At 36.0% G+C, this 22471-nt stretch overlaps 1 protein-coding gene across 1 annotated transcript in view; it reads left to right on the plus strand.

Annotated features, from left to right (window-relative positions):
• Positions 1 to 4250: 4250 nt before the first annotated feature.
• LOC108687051 (dual specificity tyrosine-phosphorylation-regulated kinase mbk-2-like) overlaps positions 4251 to 22471 on the plus strand; it is a 52427-nt gene continuing 34206 nt past the window's right edge. Inside the window, exon 1 of the mRNA XM_018192650.1 lies at positions 4251 to 5462. Coding sequence (XP_018048139.1) covers positions 4272 to 5462 — 1191 coding nt within the window. The 5' untranslated portion in view covers positions 4251 to 4271. The remainder of the gene's footprint in view (positions 5463 to 22471) is intronic.

Here is a 22471-nt window from a genome sequence, read left to right on the forward strand (position 1 = left end):
ATATTTCGAATAAAGCTTTATATAAAATATATATAAAATATCTATATAACATTTCAAAAAATGAATATTAATAAACATTTATCATAAATAATTTTGTGCAGTCTGAGAAAGAAAGTTAATGCAAGCTCGCAAACGACTTTCTTTTAATACTATATAAAGAAGTATGTAAAGAACTTTAGAAATACATAACTGAACTTTTCTTTCGGAAATTTAATACTGAATAATTTAATATCGAAAATTATTTATTTTAAGTTTTAAAAACGCTGGATAACGATGCTTTTAATATACAAAAAAATAAGTAATTAATTACTACTTTGCGATAAATTTGTGTAAAAAAGTTATATATTATACTTAATAAAGTTATAAACATACATTAAAACTTAATACACTCTATATTATTTACGAAGTTGTTTTTATTCGGCAATATTTTCGTACACTGAAAAAATATATTAAATTTTAATAAATATTTAAATATTGAATGTTCGAATAGTACTATCAGTAAACGAGAATAGATTGAAATGGATTTTTAGAAATACATTTGCAAACATTGAAATGAATCCTTTTCAATCCCAACATTTTTATTCATTTATAGGAATTGCATGAAGCACATTTCATGCCTTTCAATCCTAAAAAAAAAACTCATTTTTCTAAGTGTATTGTGAATACTGTTCAATTCAAAATTTTGAATAGAAAATGTAATTTTTCAATCCAATTAAATATTTAAAAAAATAAAAATAGACCATGAATGTTATTAAAGCACAAATAGTTTTAAATGTAAAATTTTAAATGAATTAAAATATTAATTCATTTTAATATATTTTCCTTTACATGGGTAATCAAATATTTACTAAATGTAAACATTATATTCATTTGGTATAAGATTCATTAATTTGATTTAACAATCATTTGTTTTTATTAAGTAAATATTTATTTACTAATAAATATCAAGTAGTATTGAAAAAAAGTATATATTAAAATGTAGTAAATTTTCTCGGTATACACTATATAACTATTAATAATATCGGTGACGCAGAGCAGACGGATCTGACGGATCTCGGACCAGCAAGTGTCGCTCCCTCGCGGACGGACGATGCTTTCTGACCTCAGCGACAGCGGGCAAATCTGCCCGTATCGTCTCCGGAGTCCGGAGACGAAGTCAACGTGAACGGAACGCCGTCATGGAGCACGAAAGTGCGCACGCAGGGATTCGCCTCACCGTCGACGAGATGCTTCCGTGACGTCGCGGCGAGCCGGTCGACGGTGTCGCCATAAACTCGTCGTCGTCGTCCCCCCCGTCGGGAAATCACCTCGGAAGGAATCCGCGAGCCGTCGCTCGGTATAAACCGACAGTACAGTCGGAGTATCATACGAGTCGCGCGACGGCCGCTGCGTAGGACTGTCTATGTGAAGCGACACGTTCCGCGGCGTGTCGTCTTGACGTGCGGGACGGTGTAGCGCGCGAAAGAGAGAGAGAGAGAGAGAGAGAGGGGAAAAACGTTTTTCCGACCGGCACGCGCGCAGCAGGACGGACTCGAGTCTCGGATTCGAGACGAACGGCCGAGTGAAAACGGAATTACAGAACAGAATCCGCGGGAGAGATTCTTATCAGCGCGTCGCGTGTCGATCGCGCCGCGAGAGTCCGTCGAAAAGTTAGAGTGACAGAGAGAGAGAAAGAGAGAGAGAGAAAGTGAGCTTCGGCTAGGAAGGGGGACGTCCCCTCCCCTTTCCCCGCTCGCGAACACCTGTGCGTGCGGTGTGCGGTGCGGAGTGCGGACAGTCGCGTCCCGACCAGTCTCGACATCGCTCCGTCTCGTGTATATATGCACTCGCTTTGTAAACTCCAGAGGAGCTGGAGCGCCATGGGGGAGTCGCCGGAAGCAGCGACGACGACGTACGCGTCGCGCTGCCGCGCGTCACCGTAAAGATCCGTCCACGCCGTGTGATCTTTCCCCGTTCCCTCACCTTTCGGCTCGTTCCCTAAGTTCCATTGGGGCATTAACACGGGGAATCGTCGCGCGTTTTCGCCGCGAGTGAGTGTGCCTGCGTGCGTGCGTGCATGCGTGCGTGCGTGCATAATTCCTGTGCCGGATATCAACCCCGCGGTTGGTTGGTCGGTGGTGCGACGGCGGTCATCGTCGCGGTCTTTCTACGGAACCGACACCGAGCGACGTCGCGCTTGAGGGGGTTAGAGAAAAAAAAAAACAAGAGGAGAAGACAGGATCGAGCGAGACGGAGGGTGGAGGAGGAAGGGAGCTGCGCGGTATAAGTTGTAACGAGAGAGAGAGAGCGAACTGCGAGAGGAAGCGGCAGCGGCAGCGAGACAGCCAGTGAGTCAGTGCCGAGTGCGCCAGAAGCGACGAATTCGACCAGCGCTCCCTTTGTCCGCGCTTCGTCCGAGAGGAATAGAGAGAGGAGAGGGGGAGAGAGAGAGAGAGAGAGAAATTCGCAGCGGATCTACGGCAGAGCATCGTCCCGACGATCCCGGCTGATCCAATCGACGTCGGATTGATACCGACGGCTCGACAACGACGACGTACTACACCCGGGTCGATTTTTATACGCGCCGTCGTCAATACATCGAGGATTCGTTCTCGTCCCGATCACACCGGACCGCGACATCTCTAATCGACCGATGACGCGCATGGTGTTACATTGTCGTCGATGGTGGTCGCCCGCGTGACTCGTCGTGGCCGGTAATGAAAAGCGCGTGCGTTCTCCGATGGAAAGAGAAGAAGAGAGGAAGCTCAGAATGTGAAAGAGTGTACGAGAAAGTACAAGAAAGTGTTTGGAAAGGAAAGATTTAACGGAACGAGGAAGAGAGCGATCCATTCGGTCACATTTGGATATTCGTTATAGTAAAGAAAAAAAAAAAGATAACAAACAAGAAGGAAGAGAAGAAAGGATTGTATTGTAGACAATATCGGCTTTCGTGTCGCGAGTGCGAATAAGTGTGTTCGGTGAGAGATTTCGAGCGATCGCGCGGTGTGTCTGTGTTTACGTGGGTAGTCTCGAGGCAGAGGGTTATCCTCTTGAAGGATACTTACATCGTGGATACGTGTTTTGTCGAACAAGAGAGCGAGAAAGAGAGATAGCAAGAAAGAGAGAGAGGGGCGGTTCTTTGTATGGCCATCGGGAGGCGGGAATCGCGTCTCGCCGCGAGGTGGAATCGATCGGCGACGAGAATCGGCGGAGAATCGGGACCGGGTGAAGGGGCCCGCCGGGGGGAGTATTTTCGTCCGCCGACGGGTGAAAGAATGGAACATCGGCGGCAACGGCAACGGCAGCGGCAGCAGCAACAGCGGCGGTGGCGGCGACGTGGCGACAGCGACCGCGGCCTCGACGGCGAAGTCGTCAAACTCGCGGCGGCGGCGGCCCGGTGCCAATAACCTTCCGCACGGAGAGCACGAGCGAGCGAGCAGAGTCGGGAGACTTTTGGTTAAGCCCCGCTTCCACGCGCGGCGATGATGCACTCGCCCTCGTCGCGCGCGACAGATCGTAAAATTAGAAGACGTTCGAGGCGACGTCGCGATCGCCTTCTGCGGTGCCGGTTTGCGACGATTGCGACGATTGCGACGATTGCGACGATTGCAACGATACTCGACGGCCGAGAGTCTCGCCGGAGGCTCCACGGGTGTGACAGTGCGTGTCGCGAGAGTGCGGTTCCGTAGTTTCTTCCGCTGTGCGCGAGTGCCCCGGAATTTGTGAGTTCGCGTCAAGCCCGAGATCACCGACCGACCACCTGAAGAAAGAAGGTAGGAGATCAACCGACGATCGAGACAACTTGCTCGTCGAAGAAACAGCGTGATTTATGCAACTCGTCGCCGAGCGCGCGAGTGCACTACCCCTTCTAGTCCACTGCATTTACGAGGGCCGTCGTTTTTTTTCCGCGGTCCCTGGAGATAATACAATTAGTGGAATTATCCTTTCCTGAGAAGGGCTTCTCCTCAATTTCGCTTCGATTTGTTTAACTGGAGGAGACGCGGTTTGGAGTCGCTTTTCATTAGTCTGAATTTAATTCGTCCGCGGCGCGCAGTCATCCTGGATCCTCGCCTCCAAGTCATCGTCGTCTTAACGGAGAAGCATGTCTCCCATAACATCCGGATTGTCCTTCGCGTCCGACATGAGCGCGAGGATCACACGCGTATCAGGACACACGGAAAAACGCTGATCGCGCGCCACGTGGATTCGTCGATTGGACGATACGCTCGCGCGTTCTCGGTGGCGAACCTCGACGAGGACAGATAGGACGGACGCGAAACAAATGGGCACCAATGACTAGCTTGGCCCTGTCGGCGGCGGCAAGTAGGATCGAGATGCCCCTCTCCAAAACGAATCCGTTCGTGCAGGCGGGCGCGATCTCGACACAGCCGTACATCTCGAGCAGCGAGAGCAACAACCACCTGCCGCCGATCATCAAGGGTACCGGATTGACCGGCCTGAAGCAGACCGGCGGTGGCGGCGGCGGCGGTGGAGGAGGTGGAGGTGGCGGTGGCGGCGGCGGTGGTGGTGGTGGTGGTGACGAGTCGGTGCCTTACGTGGGTTACCAGAAATTACCGTGGAAAGGCGAGAGCTATGGCCTGAGTAACTGGCCGGTTAATTATAGTTTCAGTCACAATTCACATTCGCAACCCAACAGCCAGTCGAGCAGTCCAGTGGTGAGAAACGGCCGTTCCGACGGCAATTCTAACAGCGGAGCTGGCCGTGGCGGTGGAGGCGGTGGAGGCGGCGGAGGAGGAGGAGGAGGGGGCGGCGGCGGTGGCGGTGGTGGAAGCGGCGGTGGTGTCGGCAACAACAGCATCGTTAGCGTGAAACCAAAGACGGCGACCATCACGCCGGAGATGGTAATGAAGCTTTACATGAACAAGCTGACGCCGTACGAGCATCACGAGATCTTCAACTACCAGCAAATCTACTTCATCGGCGCGAACGCGAAGAAACGGCCGGGCATCATCGGCCGGCCGAACAACAACGAGTACGACAACGAACAGGGCTCGTACATTCATGTGCCGCACGACCACGTGGCTTATCGGTACGAGGTTCTCCGCGTAATCGGCAAAGGCTCGTTCGGTCAAGTGGTCAAGGCCTATGATCACAAAACGCACGAGCACGTGGCATTGAAGATGGTGCGGAACGAGAAGCGCTTCCACCGTCAGGCGCACGAGGAGATACGTATACTGCGCAAGCTGCGCGAGCAGGACAAGGACAACACCATGAACATCATCCACATGTTCGACTCGTTCACCTTCCGTTGCCACATGTGCATCACGTTCGAGCTCCTCAGTATCAACCTGTACGAGCTCATCAAGAAGAACAACTTCAAGGGTTTCAGCCTCCAGCTTGTGCGCAAGTTCTCGCACTCGCTGCTCCTCTGCCTCGACGCGCTCTACAAGAATAAGATTATACATTGTGACATGAAGCCGGAGAATGTCTTGCTCAAGCAGCAGGGCCGCAGCGGCATCAAGGTGAACAATCACGTAAATAATCCTATATTTATAGATATCGCGCGATTCTATTATTTTTCCCAACAAATATATGTGGTTACTCTTTCAACTATCGAGTATTCAATTGAACCCAACCGGAGTCGAGTAGACGTTTTTTCTTCGACTACGTTGTGAACAATTATTTGTAACAAATATTTTTCATCTTATAATAATCTTATAATAATCTTAAGTTCCATGATCTTATCGGATTAATTTTTTAAATGAAAGAAATATGATTCAATTATGTTAACTTTAAGCAAAGGTATATTAATTTAAAATGATCCGGCGAATATCAGTTAAAGAAATTTTGGAGAGAATATCTATTAGGATTAAATAGATCAAAATTTCAGGATAAGGGGAATAAGAGAGTTAAAAAATGCTTAACGTTAAAATATTAATTTTATTAGAAGTAGAATTTTGATATCATACAGTGAATCACATTTTTGCATAAATGTATAAAATTTGTTTCCACAAATCACTTCTCATTTTTCATAAATAAGAGAATTGAGAATTAAGCAGATAAGATTATCGAAAAATGAATATTTTTTAAATATTCTGTACATATCGGAATAAATATTTCATATCTCTTATCTGTATCTGTTTTCATGTATTTTGATATAAAATATCTCGAAAACATTCACTTTGCGCTTTTATTTTAATATTTTTTTACGCAGAATGACAAGAGAAATCGATTTGTATTAAAAAGGAGTTATTCAAATATGCAAAAAACCAACTATATTACCGAAACCGTTTTTATCTCTGATCGTGATTAATTATTTTATCTGTATATCAAACATTTGCTCCTTTTAATAAATATTACACGCTTGCAAATTTTCTATGGACAATGTATGAAAATAATTTTACAATAAGATTTATAGCCTGTAAAAATAAATAAGCGTATACATATCGCGCAATCGAAAGGCTTATAATTTATCGCTGTGTCCCAGAAACCGATATTTCGGGATTAAGCCGCGATATTTCACTGCTGCTAAATGCGAAGCGGGGGATTCGCGAAAATCAGGTGATCAGACAAACAATGGAATTACAATTATTATAAATCGCATTAAAGTGCGATTAAAAAATTTACTGCCAAAATCTTTCCTCGAATATTTTTTTTCCGAAACTAGAGAAAATTTATTTTGAATTTAAAAATTGGATTTAGATTTGTTTCCATCTAAAGTTTTCAAAGAAATAAATTAAATGTCACTGTTGTGTACCAACAACTTGATGTATGGAAATCTTTATTTTTGTAACTACATAGTTACAACGCGAATTTCTTTAACGCAACGAAGGCACAATGTTTGAAAGCAAATTTATAATTTGAGGCACATGGGTGCACTCGACACATTCTTTGATATTTGCGATAATATTTGCGAAACAAGAGCTCGAGTCTCTCTTGAAGGCATCTTGAGAAACCACTTATTATTTCTCGTAACGCGATCCTTTATTGACATTCCTTTATACACTTTGCATGCGGAAGCCTTTACTACTCCACGTCGGAACAACAAATATGTCCGACGGTATGCACTGAAGTCATGATACGAGTGACGTTCCAGGAAATACGAACTAAAATTCATATCGTTTTATTTATATCTCCATCTTTTTTACCTGCTTTTATTTACTTTGTTCTTTTATATGTTCTTATCTCGTCAAAAATATCACGTACAGAAATATTTTTTAACATCCTTTTTTACGCTCTTTCTTTGCGCGAACGCCTTTATTTTTGTGAGACTGAGGGTTTTCAATTAATACTAATCGATATTCCGCTTTGTCCACGAAACATTTTCCATGTACATAGCAGCCGCGACCTTTAGCCCCGACTGTTCCCGAACGGGAATCCGATATCGGTGAAATAGTACGGAAGGCTGTTGAAGGCTGCCTTTTCCCCTCGCGAATAATATGACATGCCGGCACTTCGAAAAAAAAATCAGCCGAGTTCATGGCTAATCGACAAACGGAGAGAGGACACGCGCGAATGTTGTCTGACATTGCGCAGGCACAGTCACGAAACAGGTATAAATAAACTCTCTTAACCCATTTTCATTATCAAAATGAAAATATGTTTGTTAATTGTACGATAAGATTCGTTAAATCGAATTAATCTAAGAGCGTAATAACGTGAAATTTTTTTTTTTTAATTTGAACCAAAATTGAATTTAATTTGAATCAAAATTATATGTGTGAGATTGGTGTGTAAATACAAAATTTAAAAAAATTTTTATTATGATATACACAAGGAATTATGAAAAAAATACTATTCCTCCGTTGGCAATATTGAATATTTGGATGGTGGACCACAATCGGCATTCGAGAGTCCAGTGGATTTTCTCAAATAAATATTTACTCAATAAAACAAAATGATATATAAATGATTATTATATGTCTAATAAGCTGAACTCTCCATTCGAAAATCGAAAATCAAGTTCAAAAAATTTAATGCTGTTTAGGTACTAATTTAATAACCCATTTCGAATTTTAGTGCTTAAATCGTTTAACAGCAATAAAAAAAATGGAGAAGGGAGGATTCAGCTTAATGACAAGCTGGATCCCTCTATAAAAAAAAATATATACAATATACATATATAAAAAATAAGTACACAGGGACTAAAATCCCTGTGGAGGGGTCCAGCTTGCCCCATTAAGCCCCCTAAACGGTTTGAGTTTGCTAAACTAAAATTCGGAATAGAATACTAAATTACGTAAAAAGCACTAAATTTTTAACCTATTCCGATCTTGATTTTTGATGGTGGGAGAGCTTAATAGACGTGATTTTTGTTCATCAAATAAATATGTTTACACTTGGTAAATATTTACATAGAACTTCAAATAAATATTTATTAAAATTTAATATTTTTTTCAATATAAAGTTAAAGGCACAGAATCAATTTTTGTATTGTAAATTTTAGTAGATAAACTTAAATCTGTACAAAATAAGTAAAATATAATCCAACTTCTATGATAGTAAAAGCTCGTTGTTAAAACTTTTACAATTTTATATAGATAAGAATTTTTTCACATTTTTGTACAGTCCGAAACAATATAAAAATGTGCATTAAATTTGGATAACCCATATGATTTTATTGAAGTACCTTAGTAACTTAAATAGAATTTAACTTAAATAGAGAAAATAATTTTAGAAATATATAGGAAATCAAACATGATGAATAATACTGCTGCAAACAATTTTGACATTTAGCAACCAATTTTGATTTTTTCTTATTCTGTATAATTATTTAAGATTATTATTATTTACAAAAGTTTATCATATTCTGTCCACATTTTTACCAAATATAGATCAATGTGATTAAACTTACGTTTCATCTTTTTTTTTAATTCTAAAAATTAGAAAAAAAATGAATTAAACCAAAATTAAAGTTAATCTGCATTAATAAAAATAAACATTAATAATACCGTGTTAAATAATTAAGTAGTCGTTTCTAATATTGCACGTAATTTAATGCGATACTCGATTTATTGAAACGATCCGTAAAGCAAAGCGATAGTCACAAAAGGAAAATTCCTGCAGCACAACTATTCATCTTAGATATTGCGATGCACTTAACACTATATTATTTTACGACGATAGAAACGGGGGTGTACGTGGGCAATGACAGAAATTCTTTGGTACAATTCTGTGATTCCTAAGCGGTCATGGCTGATGAGTCTGCGGGGGATTCCGGTGTACATTCGCGTTGAAAATGTTGGTCCATTATCAATGGTACCTTTGCTTCCATTTACGCTTTTAACGGTAATTGGTAAAATGTATGGTTCTCAAGATACATCGTGTTCTTCCTCTGCTGTCGTTGTAATTTACATTGCGTATGAATTAATAGCTTAAATATATTCTCTGCGAAGTCTATGAATAAATTTGACGTTGTTGAATATGTAAATCGGACTTGATTAACGCGTGTGCATTGAATCAAGAACACTCGACGAAAACCGTTAAAAGCCTTATTTTTAAAGACTTATTTCTTGCTACAAAATATATAAGTTTGTCAATATGTATAATAGAAGATAAAGCGCACAAAATGTCATGGTTTAAATATAATTATTTATATATTTTTTTATTTGTATTAATTTTTATTATATCAATTCATTTCTATATACATTATATATATTAAACAATTATATATATATACACTGTATATATAATTAATAATAAGCATTTAATTTTAACAAATCTGGTACATAGCTAGTATAGAGACAAATTCATTAATTACCAAAGCCTGAAAATTGTAGATAATTAAATGATGTGACATTTCAAACGTCACTTTGTAATTTGTTCGTGCTATTCACATTTATCTGATTATTTTGAGTATCATTCCCGTATTCAATTCTCGAAATCTCGGATAATACCTGTATTCAGGAACGTGGGTATTCCAAGTCCTTGCCCCTACTTCTTCGTCTCGACGATGAACGTGCAAGAACGCGCGCGTACAAGTGGGAATCGCATTATCTCCACCAACTGTAGCATTCGCACGCAAGTCCGCAAACTTTCCGAGTAAGGCCTGCCTGCCGGGTCGTGACCTTGCGAGGCCGCACGATGGTTTACTTTGACGCCGACCTACCGGCGCTCGCACTGTAAAGCTGAGAGGCTAAGTGTTGGAAATGAGCAAAAATTAGATTTGCTTGCCCCTTCTAAATGGCCATAACCGATGGGCGGCAAGTTCCGATGTCCTCTCGACGTCCGGGATTTGAGCCCGATCATCGAATGGAGTAACGCGATTCTTTCCATATCGCTGCTATCGATATTCTCACTGTATTCGACAAAGCGATGACACAGCTTTTCCGTTCCTTTCTGTTTTGATCCAGCGATCGCAGAGAAATTGAGATAACAAGATTTAATCCTTTGTATACACGATGATTTTCTATTTTTTTACTACAAACGCGCGATTTATTCGCAGGTCATTCATTTTCCTCCGGGTTCATTTTCATCATTTTTGTAAGTATATAAAAAATTATTAATTCTTTCAGACTGATTTTATTGGAACAATATTTTTAAAAAATTTGTTTTTAATTCATGCGCACTTTAATAACTAATTCATGCTAAACAATTAATTTTTTTTTCAAAATAAAATAAAATAAAATTTTGATTATTTTTCCGATATACATATATATTATTATGTACATCATTCAATATAAATTATGTCGATATAATTAAATAATTTCAACGAAATTATAGAATAATTCTTCAAATTTGATGTACATTACAATGTACGCAGGATCAAATGATTCTTACGTATACTTAATATCTTTAAAAATTATTTATAAAATTTAATATTAAAAAAAGGAAGGAATAGAAACTATTATTTAGTCAGATACTTCTTTTAATATTTCAACACTGCACTGGAAAAAATGTGATTACATTAATTGGGATGATTGAAAATGGACAAATCAGAATTTTCTGATTGCATCTATTATAATTCTAGTCGAGATAATCAGAATTTTAATTGATATGATTCGAAGTTTCTAATTCATTCATTTCTAATTAGAATTTTTTCTCACAAGTGCACCTTATAAAAATCAAATTTTGATTTTAATGAAACTTTCTATTATGCAACGTAAATAGATAATAAATTAAGAAAATCATGTCAATTTCGATTTAAACATAGTTAAAAATAGTTATGAGAGATGAAACCCTTGATATGTAAAATAATATTCAGCTTTTTTCGTTATATCAAAAATTATTCTAAATATCAAAAAATGTTCAATACAAAAATTTTACAATAAAATAACCTGTATTTACTCACATCAATAAAATGATTATTTAAGTTTTTTCCCCTTTTTTTCCCTTCTTTTCCTTTTTTTCCCCCGAAGATGAATAGAGACTCTTAGCGAGATTTCCTTGTCACTGTAAGAAAAAAAAAATGCGTAGAATGAATGACTCAATCGCGTGTACTAAGAATTAAAAAAAGAGCTTAATCACTTTTCACGAATTTTTTTTTTTACGCAAAACCGACAGTAGTAAGACTAGTAAGGCCGATAAATCTTGATTCGGAAATAATAGACGTGACAACTCTAGTGATTGATTATGAAACCTACATAAAATATAGGTAAAACATCGATAAAATTTCGAGGTGAATTTTGTTGAGGGATCTCTCTGCTGGGCGACTTCTGATTTCGCGATTAGACTGTTATCTAATGACGCATTAACACACGTATATCAACGTAGATAAAAAATTACGACAGAGAAAGTATTGCTAAGAAATTTCCGAGAGAGAGAGAGAAAGAGAGAGAGAGAGGGAGGGAGGGGGGAGAGAGAGAGAGAGGGAATTGAATTGAATGCGGTGCAATGAGTCGTGCAAACGCAATGAATCGGAATCGAATTCGAACCGAGGCAGTTTTCCAGGTTTCTTTCCTGAGTTTCATGCTCAACGTTTCAAATTCACCTCGAGCTTCGCCGAAGCTTCAACTTCAACGCGCCCTGAAAGCGCGATATTTAACGCAATTCGATCTCGAGTGCAACGTTACCATAAAAACAGCGGCCAATTCATAGTGGATTTTCTGGAAGTAATCGCCGAAGTAATCGCGCGCAACCTATTTATGAATACTCAAGACCGGTCTTCAATCGTCATGTTTTTCCAGTTTGACTGTTCTAATATTTAATTTTGTGAGAACTCTCGCCGTTTCTTGTGTTGTTTCATTATTATCCACGTAATCGAACTTACTTAAGAAGATAGATATTGTTTTAGAGTCACTACGATATGACTGATTCTACAGCGTACGTTATACTGCTATCATCCATATACGTCGACTCTTTTCTATTACATACAGCAGTGAATGCGCAATTTGATGAGAAAATATCATAAATTGTTCTATTCTTTTTATAAAATATCACGTCGCGTTCAGCATTCTAATTTATGCAGTAGACATGTATTAATTTATATTATAATTACGAGTGGCAATAATTTATGTCAAATTAAGCTTATCAATTAATTATATCTTGAATTTATAATGAAGTAATATCACAATTTACGGATGCGCTCGAACATTAATCATAATGAATAAAAGTGTTAGTATACATATATCGTGCGTTAATAATACGTTAATATCACTATATTTTAAATTACAAACCGGAGTGGCAGAGAGAGAAAAAAAGAAATTATTTATGTATATTAAAATATTATTAATCGAGTAGACATGAGAAAGTACACGAATCAACTAACGGTATGTAAATAAAAGGTATGAGTTTTAATATCACATATTGCGCTGTGTTTAAAACGAACACAAATTTGCGGGATGTCAGGATACATCTATTAATTACATGCGCTTACACATAAATCTGCACGTTATATGTAGGTACGTATGCGCACGTATATACGTATATACGCGAAGCTACGAATTCCACTTTGATGAGAATAAATGAATGTATCACGCTGTGAATTACTTTTTGCATTGTCGTATATTTCCTATTGCTTGAATTGCAATGAATGTATTTAATATTCTTTCGCGAGTTTCTTTTTCCATTTCTTCTCTTTCTGTCATTTTTCATCTTTTATAATATTTTAATATTTTATTATTTTTATTTTTGCATTTCTATTTTATGTAGGTTTAATTTCACTTATTCTGTTGCTCAATCATGTATTTTTCCTTTTTTGAAAGGTTTCCCGGGAATTCTAGAGCTCTCTCTCTCTCTCTCTCTATCTATCTATCTATCTATCTATGTTGTTTAGCTTATCATCGATTTGAATTAATTGTGATTTGTTTGAATTAATCGAGATGCATCGCTTCCGTCCAACAAATACTAGTTGAATCAGAATACATGATCAGTTATTGTTTATTGAACATAAGATAATAAACAAATTATTGTTTACTATCTTATATTTAATAAAACTAAAAAAAGAGTATAAAATAATTACAAAGCATACTATAAAGTAATTACAATAAAAATTGTAAAAAGGTATGATAAAAATTTATTAAAATGAAAAAGTCAAGTAGTCTTTTTATCTTTAAAAAATAATTTTTAAATTATATTTATAAAATAAAATATAATTAAAATAATGTATAATGATCATAAAATATGTTTTTATACAGAATTTTTAGAAATGTAAATCACATTGTGCAGGAAATGAAATGTTACCGCATTATTTATGTATATATGTACATTTTTTCATTTAATTATCATTTTATTTTTTTGTTTAATTATCATTTTATACGCATAATATGAATAAATCGTGAAATTTGTGACTTTCGCACACATGCGAGAATGACCCGTATTAAATATGAATTTTGGTTCTTCGTCGAATGTGTTAACATGATAACTGTAATTTCCAGTTCGTATTTAATCATTTGCACGATACTGTAATATATGATGTTCGCGGTATGAGCGGCACGGAATGGAAAGCATGCTCGAAATTTGATAGGTGTGGAATTCCATATCAGAGATATTTACCAGGGAATATATTTATCATCGATCAGTGCAGTTTTGAATGTAAATTAAGTGTTACTGATCATGCCTATCGTGAGATTGGATTTATACCGGCGAAACAAGTCCTCGCGAAAAAAATTAAAGGGAATTGAATTATTCGATATATTTTAACTCTTTTTCGTCTGCGAATACAATTGGTTTTTTTTTCAAATCAAAATAAAAAAAATGAATAAACAGGTTAATTGTTTATTATTGGTGTGTTTTATTACATCAATTAGGGAATAAAATTGGCAAATATCAGATTACAGAGGATGTTATAAATATATTGCTAGCGAAATCTGTCTCTCATTGGATGTACATTAAATGGTAAAAACATATTTAGCCGAGCGTTAAAATAACTTCCGCCGAAAGTAATTCTGTTTATGAAAACATGATTCAAACTAATCAGGAAAGAAGACAAAACTTGTCGCGCGATACAAAAATGTATTCCGGAACTTATAAAAGAATTCAGTGACATTGAAATTCATATCTCTCCCGAAACTGCGTGACTCCATGTCAATTTTTCGTATTAATATCCCACGAGCAACTTAAAAACAACTATTGGGTTGTCCGGAAAATTCGTGCCGACTAAAATTTAAATTTTAGTATACATTTATTAAATTAAAATTTTCTGCGTTTCAATTTTCCTTCAACATCAGCACGAACTTTCTGGATAACCCAATATATAAAAACGCCGATATAAGATTCTCGTGGTATTCAGATTCCCAAAGGTAATTCGCCGTTCATTCCTTTTCTTCGTTATCTTCATGCCACTGCGTTCTCATTTTGCATACGGTCTTATCAATAATTATCCACCATTATACAAGATTCTTCAAAGCAAAGCGGAAAAGAACAGAGACTAATAATAAAAGGAGGCAATTTGTCCCAACTGTGTGGGAGAAAACTTGAATCGACTTTTCTAAACTGCTTAAAAATCTTTTTGATACATTTGTATGTTTGCAAAATCCTTTTTCCTAAGATTATTAAAAACATGAAGAAAATGTTCTGATCTACAAGTTTGTTGAAATTATATATGACGGAGAATTTGATTAAGGAAGAGTTTTGTTCACTGAATAAAATGTAAACTAACACACTAAAAAAAAATTTACGAAATTTTAATAAATATTTAGATAGTATCAATGGAATTATTTGCTCACAGTAAATAAATAATTATTAAATTTAAAAAAAATGATACTTAAATTTAAGTATTATTTTTTTTTTAATCGAATAAATATTTATTTACTCAAGTTAGACTTACTTAAAGATACAATTGATATTTTGATTGTAAATTCTGGTAGATAAATTTACATCTATAAAAAATATAATCCAATTTCTATGACAGTAAAAACTTATTGTTGAAACTTTCTCAAGTATGCAAGAATTTTTTCAGATTTTTATACAATACAATTCAAATCAATATAAAAATCTGCATGCTAAAATTCAAAGAGGGTTGCTGACGATGCAAAAATTCCACATAATCGAAGCGTTAATGAAACAAATAATGTTTTATTAAAACAAGAGCTGTAACAGCGTATTTGTTTTATTATTACTATACTGGAGAGTCTGATTGCATTAATTAGAAAACGAAAAAATTAATATTTTCTGGTTGAATCTATTATAATTCTAATTGAGATATAACCAGAATTCTTACATGATCAGAATCTTCTGATTCGTTCGTTTTCAACCAGAAATTATGCTCAGTATGGCATTGAAAATTAACAAAATTATTTTTAATTTTATATTTCTTCTATAGCCCCCTATTATTTTAATTTGTTTAAAACATCGGGAGTTCTTATAGTTTATTTGATTTTTTTAAGGGAAAATACCACTATGACGGATTAAAAAAATCGATTTTTTTTGCATTTTTTAAATGTTTGGTGTCTTAAAAATATACCTCTGTGAAGTTGGCACCTCATTTTTCAAAAAATGAAATTTTGATCAAAATTCCGAATGCACCCCGAAGAGTTCTGGAGTTCCTGCCCAAAATTAAGAATAGTTCTGGCGAATTAATATAAAAAAAAAAAATTTAAAAATTTGGGGTGCTAACTTCACAAAATGAAGAACGAAAAATCGCGATATCTTCTAAATCTTAAACCTAGCGCCTTAAATGATAATTTTTGATAGAACTCTTGGGGTGCTATCCAGAACTCTCAATAGAACTGCCGTAATGTTAAAAAAATTTTTGTCCCTCAGATATGACAGAATCAGATATTCAAAAAATTATGATATCTTTTAATAAAGTTCACAATTCATCAGACACATTCGATCGTGTCAGACAAACGCGCGCGCGCGCGCACACACACACAAGTTATTAACGACCAACAGTTTAAGAAATATCGCGATTTTTCGTTCGTCGAATCGAAAATTTCTAACACCCGAGGGATGAAAATTTTTTTAAAGTTCTGGCAATTCCGTCGACAGTTCTGGGTAGCACCCCGCGAGTTCTAACGAAAGTTATTAACGCTCGAAGCGTTAGGACCAACGGTTTAAAAGATATCATAATTTTTTGAATATCTGATTCTGTCACATCTGAGGGACAAAAATTTTTTTAACATTACGGCAGTTCTATTGAGAGTTCTGGATAGCACCCCAAGAGTTCTATCAAAAATTATTATCATTTAAAGCGCTAGGTTTAAGGTTTAGAAGATATCACGATTTTTCGTTCTTCATTTTGTGAAGTTAACACCCCAAATTTTTTAATTTTTTTTTTTTTATATTAATTCGCCGGAACTATTCTTAATTTGGAACTTCAGAACTCTTCGGGGTGCATTCGGAACTTTGATCAAAATTTCATTTTTTGAAAAATGAGGCCAACTTCACAGAGGTTAAAAATATGCCTCTAAAATATTATGTTAAAATTTGTAACGGAACTATAGTAAATATGATAGAGTAACACATGGTCAGATGCATAAACTAATCGGTTGTAAAACTTTAAACACGTTTTTCTCGAAATCTCATTTTCGTGCTCACATTTCTCGGCTAATTTTTATCTGAATAACTTGAATTTTGGACAGAATGTTTACAACAAAATTGTCTTCAGTTAAGCGTACGAATTCTTTAATTGGATTATTAATTTTTCAGAAATAATAGAAAAAGTAACGATTTTTTTAACAAAATTGCAACCTCTTTTTTAAAACTTTGCCATTTTGTCTAAAATTAATTTATCAAAGATCAATACGCTTAACTAAAACTACATTCATATATTATACTTTAAAAAAAGAAAGAAAAAACACAAAAAGATAAATATAGTAAGCTAATGAAAGTCAGCAACGATAAACGGCGCAATTATTTTATTACAACAAACAATCAATAATCAGATATTAGATTGATTTCTTCTTTATTTTGAACGTTTCGACTCACTTTGGAGTCCTCCTCAGTAAGAATGATATAATTAGCTCACATGTCCATAATGTTTAAGTCACTCGCAAATTGACAAAGATGCAGCATTGTTAATCACGGAACATTGCTGAAGCTTTGTTGAACATGTTAAAACTTAAAAAATATGATTTAAGTGACACATCGTCGTATATGGACGTGTCTTCTAAAAATGTGTGATTTTAACATTTCTACTTTTTAAATTTTAACAAGTTAAACAAGTTTTAAAATTTTATTTTATTCTGAATACATAAAGACAATAATTCATACAAGCTATTATATAGTTTTCACAAAAAAAATTCACAAAGATAACTTTTTTTTGGCTGTGATATGATCATAGTGATGTTTCCCCATAAATACAAATTGAAAAATTATGTGTCTCTTGCAACATTATTTAAATTTTATTTTTCATATGTTTGGTTTTTTTTATCGCTGAAGATGGTTCAAATGTTGGAATCGAAAAATTGGAGCAACACATTGTGGGAGAGAGAGAAAAGCGTATGATTTTTAATAATTACTTATTGATTAATAAATATGACTTATTATAAAATGTAATCTGCGTACTTTCTTACCACGCCTGACTTTCATTTAGAGCCCTCTCTTGCTTAAATTTGTTTTAAGATTATTTTCAATTAAACTGCTATCGGCTAATGTTATTAATACACTCATCATTTTTCCGGGTCTGATAACTTTGATAAAGGTTACCGAGGGAAAAAGGTTCTCGTTCTCTTCAACGACTAGCTCTTCCGGCAAGACGCCGTTGCGCTCCTCCTAGCGTCTTATCGATCGATAGGGAGTACATAGGACGTGTACCCCGCCTTTACACGCCCGCGTAATCACGAATCTGATTTGGGACGAACGATTTCGACCGAACTACTCACTACCCGGGTTTGACAGAAATAAATGTTTGACACTCGTCTACTTCGTCGTTTTCGTCGTCGCTGAAAACTCGCGCGATCTCTATCGTTTCGTTAGCGATTTTCGCAGCGAGGTCGCCGAAACATGTATGAGAAACGGCGACAGCCAAATATCATCGATCTGCCCTTATGTGCTCGATTTTCGAAAGCTAGAGCTTTCGTTTAGAAGCCCAATTTCTGCACCTCGCATTGGACGTCGGCCAAAAATCATTTCGCGTCGGCACATCTGGAAGCTATCGCGAGAAATGTAGCATATTATAGATATCGGTCGAATAGATACGCTGAACACGCTGTCTCTAATCTATCTACATCGTGCTTTATCTACCTCTGATCGCAACAAGTGCCGAATCCGCGATTAGCTGAAGAAGCGCGATTTAAAATTTTCTCTCGCCTTTAGAATTAAAACTTTTATTTGAAACAGATTCTTAGCGTGATTTATTCTCTCTCTATTCGTGTAAATATTTTCAAAAAATTAAATATATATTTAAGATGTTTATTAGCAAATCATTAACTGCCTTCTAAGATTGCTTATTTGCAGCAATAATATTAAATTGTTTGTAAATTTAATTTGTGATTGTTACACTGAGGAAAAAATATAGTTAATTTGAATAAATATTTAGTTCAATACTGCCAATTAAACATTTACTTATAATAAATAAATATTTGTTCAATAAAAAAAGTGATTGTTAAATCAAATTAACATTTCTTGTATCAAATAAATTTTTATATTTAATAAATTATATTTAATAAATTATATTTAGTTGGCAGTATTGAACTAAATATTTATTAAAATTAACTATATTTTTTCCTCAGTGTAACAATCACAAATTAAATTTACAAACAATTTAATATTATTGCTGCAAATAAGCAATCTTAGAAGGCAGTTAATGATTTGATGCTAATAAACATCTTAAATATATATTTAATTTTTTGAAAATATTTACACGAATTAAAATTGACTATATTTTTTTCAGTGTAGTATTATTCAGCTTCAATTTAGGATGTATTTCAAGACTGTATTTCAAGACTAAATAATCGGCGCACAATTAACTTGAATTGAAAATTGTATAAATTTATAAGAAATATTAGATACGAAAATCTACCTTGACCGAATATTATTCATTTTTTTATTCATATGTGTAAAAATTATTTAACAATCGTAATTCTGAAATTTTCTCTTAAGATAAGATAATACAATTTCGAACATGGTACAATTCTGAATGAAATAAGATTTGAATCCAATTTTTGAGAATTTTCAAAAAGTTTGATTTTTTTCAGTATTTGATGATATTTTTTAGTACTCTACACAATGAGATCAAAGTTATCGAACTTGAATCTCAAAATTGGATTCAAATCTTATGTCGTTCAGAATTGTACCATTTTCAAAATTATCACCTTATCTTATTCGATATTAAATCGAACGAGCAGTGTAATTTATTTCCATCCTTTTTGCATAACTATTTCATTGAAAGACTAACGGGATGAGATTCACCGTGATGCTCTTGTGAGCAAGAGGAGAACAAGTCGCATGCGATTAATAACCGCGACGCGATTTTCGATAAGCAATCGCGATGAATTCAAGCGCAGCCGCGAATATCCATTACTCGTCGTTAGCGGATCGGTATCGCGCGGTGCGTGAATACATTGTGTGTCCGGGGATTGACAGATACTATATTACAAGGCGAGATCCCACAGGAGGATAGAGAGAGAACGAGGACTACCGTACACTATTCTGCTCTGTGGATTGCTCTGTGGGCGCGGACGAGTCAGATTGATCGCGCGAGGAAGCGCCGAAGACCGTGTGCCCCATTTATCTATCCACACTGAACAAATGGTGAAGTTTAACACGAAGCCAGACGAATTGTTTGCCAATGAAAATCACGCTAGCGCGAAACAGACTTCCGCTGGATTTCGGCGTTATTTGCGCCCCAGAGATGAATTATCTGTTCCTTTTCTCTTTTTTCTTTCACTGTCTTTTCTCTCATGAATATAACGCGAACGTCAATTTGCGAAATGGTACTTATTAAGTAAATTATGCGCAACGTAATTGACGTGAATGAAAAATATACGCGGAACAAATCGAGAAGACGGTTAATCTGTCAAAGAGACCGGTTATCGAAGTATTTATCAGAGGCTCGTTGTTCGTTTTCTTAATTCTTCAATACCCACTAAAAGTAATATAATATCTGCACATGTTATAATTTCGCATTTAACTAATTACGTATATGTAATATAATACATGGTATCACATGATAGTTATTGAGTAGCAATGGATACATTACTTTCTAGTTGATGTCGACTGGATTCTTTGTTTAATGATACCTGATTTCCAAATGAAGTTTGATACGGCTACAATACATCCTTCGCAGAAACCTGAGTCTATAACTCTTAATGACAATGTCGATATCGTTATATTATACTAATCATTGTACAGGTATTATACTTGATGAAAAAGTTAGACAACAACAATATAACGATAGCGTTAAAAGTTACAGAATTGGGATGCTGTCAATTGAAGTCTTTAAAGAGAGACACCATCAATATCTTGGTTATGAGAATTTTAGTAAATGAATTTAAATTTATAAAAAATAAGTAAAATGTCATCTGACTTTTATGATGGTAAAACTCGTTGTTAGAACTTCGATAAGTGTACCAGAATTTTTTCAGATTTTTGTACAGGGTGATTTCTAAGTGTGAAAAATTTAATGAAATATTTTTGACTTATATTTTATGAAGAAAAGATTCTATAAATATACTAAAATATTTTGTTTTCAAAATATAGAATGTCAAAGTTGAGAAAGGAAATATGAAAATTTAAAAAATCCAGAAAGTTTAGAGATATTTTAATTTAGTGTGCTTACATGTGTGACACTAAGAATAATTTTCCAATATCAATGAAACATTTTTAGATCCACAAAGGACATTTGTGGGAATAAGAAAAGCACTTGGAAACAAAGAGAAACACTTTAAGACACATGTTCACGGGACCTTTTCTTTCTAAAATAAGCCAACGAATATTTCATCCCTTTAAATTTTTTATATTTACTTAGGAATCGCCCTATATAATCCAAATTCATAATATTCCAAAGTTTATTCTATTTCTCGAAGACCCCTATTGCTGACGGAAAAGTTAAAATTCATGTTGTCGGAAAGTTACAAAGTTGGATTATAAACGAAAATGCAATTTATGAAGTTCGAAAATGTAAATGTGCGGGACAAAGTCTTAAGTTTCATTAGAAACTTTCCAAAATTAAAGATGATGCAACACATTTAGACCGAAACAAGAACACGTCCGCCTCGGCCGAATCGCCACACGCGAATCAATTTAAGATTCGCCGTTATCGAAAGCATCATTAAGAGAATCGGGAATCTCTATCGGTTTACAATCTCTATACCCAATAGTAATTAATTCGTAGGGCATTAGGTTAACCCGCTTTCAGACCGGAGGGCTCGCGGGCGAATTCGATATCCACTCTCATTTACACACGCGGATGTCGTAATATAACGGTATTAGCACGTACGTAGGCACGCGATGGTATCGACGAGCCTTCGGCCGACGTCGCGGTTTAATAGATCGAAATCAATTAATTTCCCAAGCGCAACGATTCAATCTCGATTTCTCACGTGCCTCGGAACTTCGGAGTTCGCGTTATTCGTGGGAACACGTGGATGAAGATGGATCGGGATTGTATCGGCAAAGGTAATAACTTTGAAACTTTGCACGGTACAGTAAACAATCCGAGAACTATCCGTTGCAATTTTCGTTCAACGTGGAATTCTGGAGCAGGAGATAGAGAAATATCTGCGCTAATCTCGTTAAGTGAAACGTTTCTGATTAATACTCCTCGATGCACCGCGTCAGCGTAAACGTGAAGTTCCAGCGATTAACTTATTATAGATGCCAGAACACTTCGAAACTTTTCTGATTGATACATGTACACAAGATGTTAAATGAACGGAGATTAATGAATGAAAATTTCCTCAATGGAAGTTCTCACTTAAAAGCGAAGTTTCGCCATGCACCAGTTGATTTCATATCAAGATAGTTATCAAGCTTATGCACGTTGATAGCGAGCTCTAATGGAGATTACTTTCTAAGATGTTAATCCTCGGAAGTCACGACGCACCTATGAAACCCGGGACAGATATTTTCCGCGATAAACTTCACGAATGGAATGCGATATTACGGTTTAAAGAGATACTCTTATATTATGGATACTTTATGTTATAGATATTTCACCGAGATATGACTGCTTTTATACGGAGAATTTTAATTACCTGATAAATATGTG

Source organism: Atta colombica, unplaced genomic scaffold (assembly GCF_001594045.1).
Source record: "Atta colombica isolate Treedump-2 unplaced genomic scaffold, Acol1.0 scaffold198, whole genome shotgun sequence".
In the NCBI taxonomy this organism is placed as follows: Eukaryota; Metazoa; Arthropoda; class Insecta; order Hymenoptera; family Formicidae; genus Atta; species Atta colombica.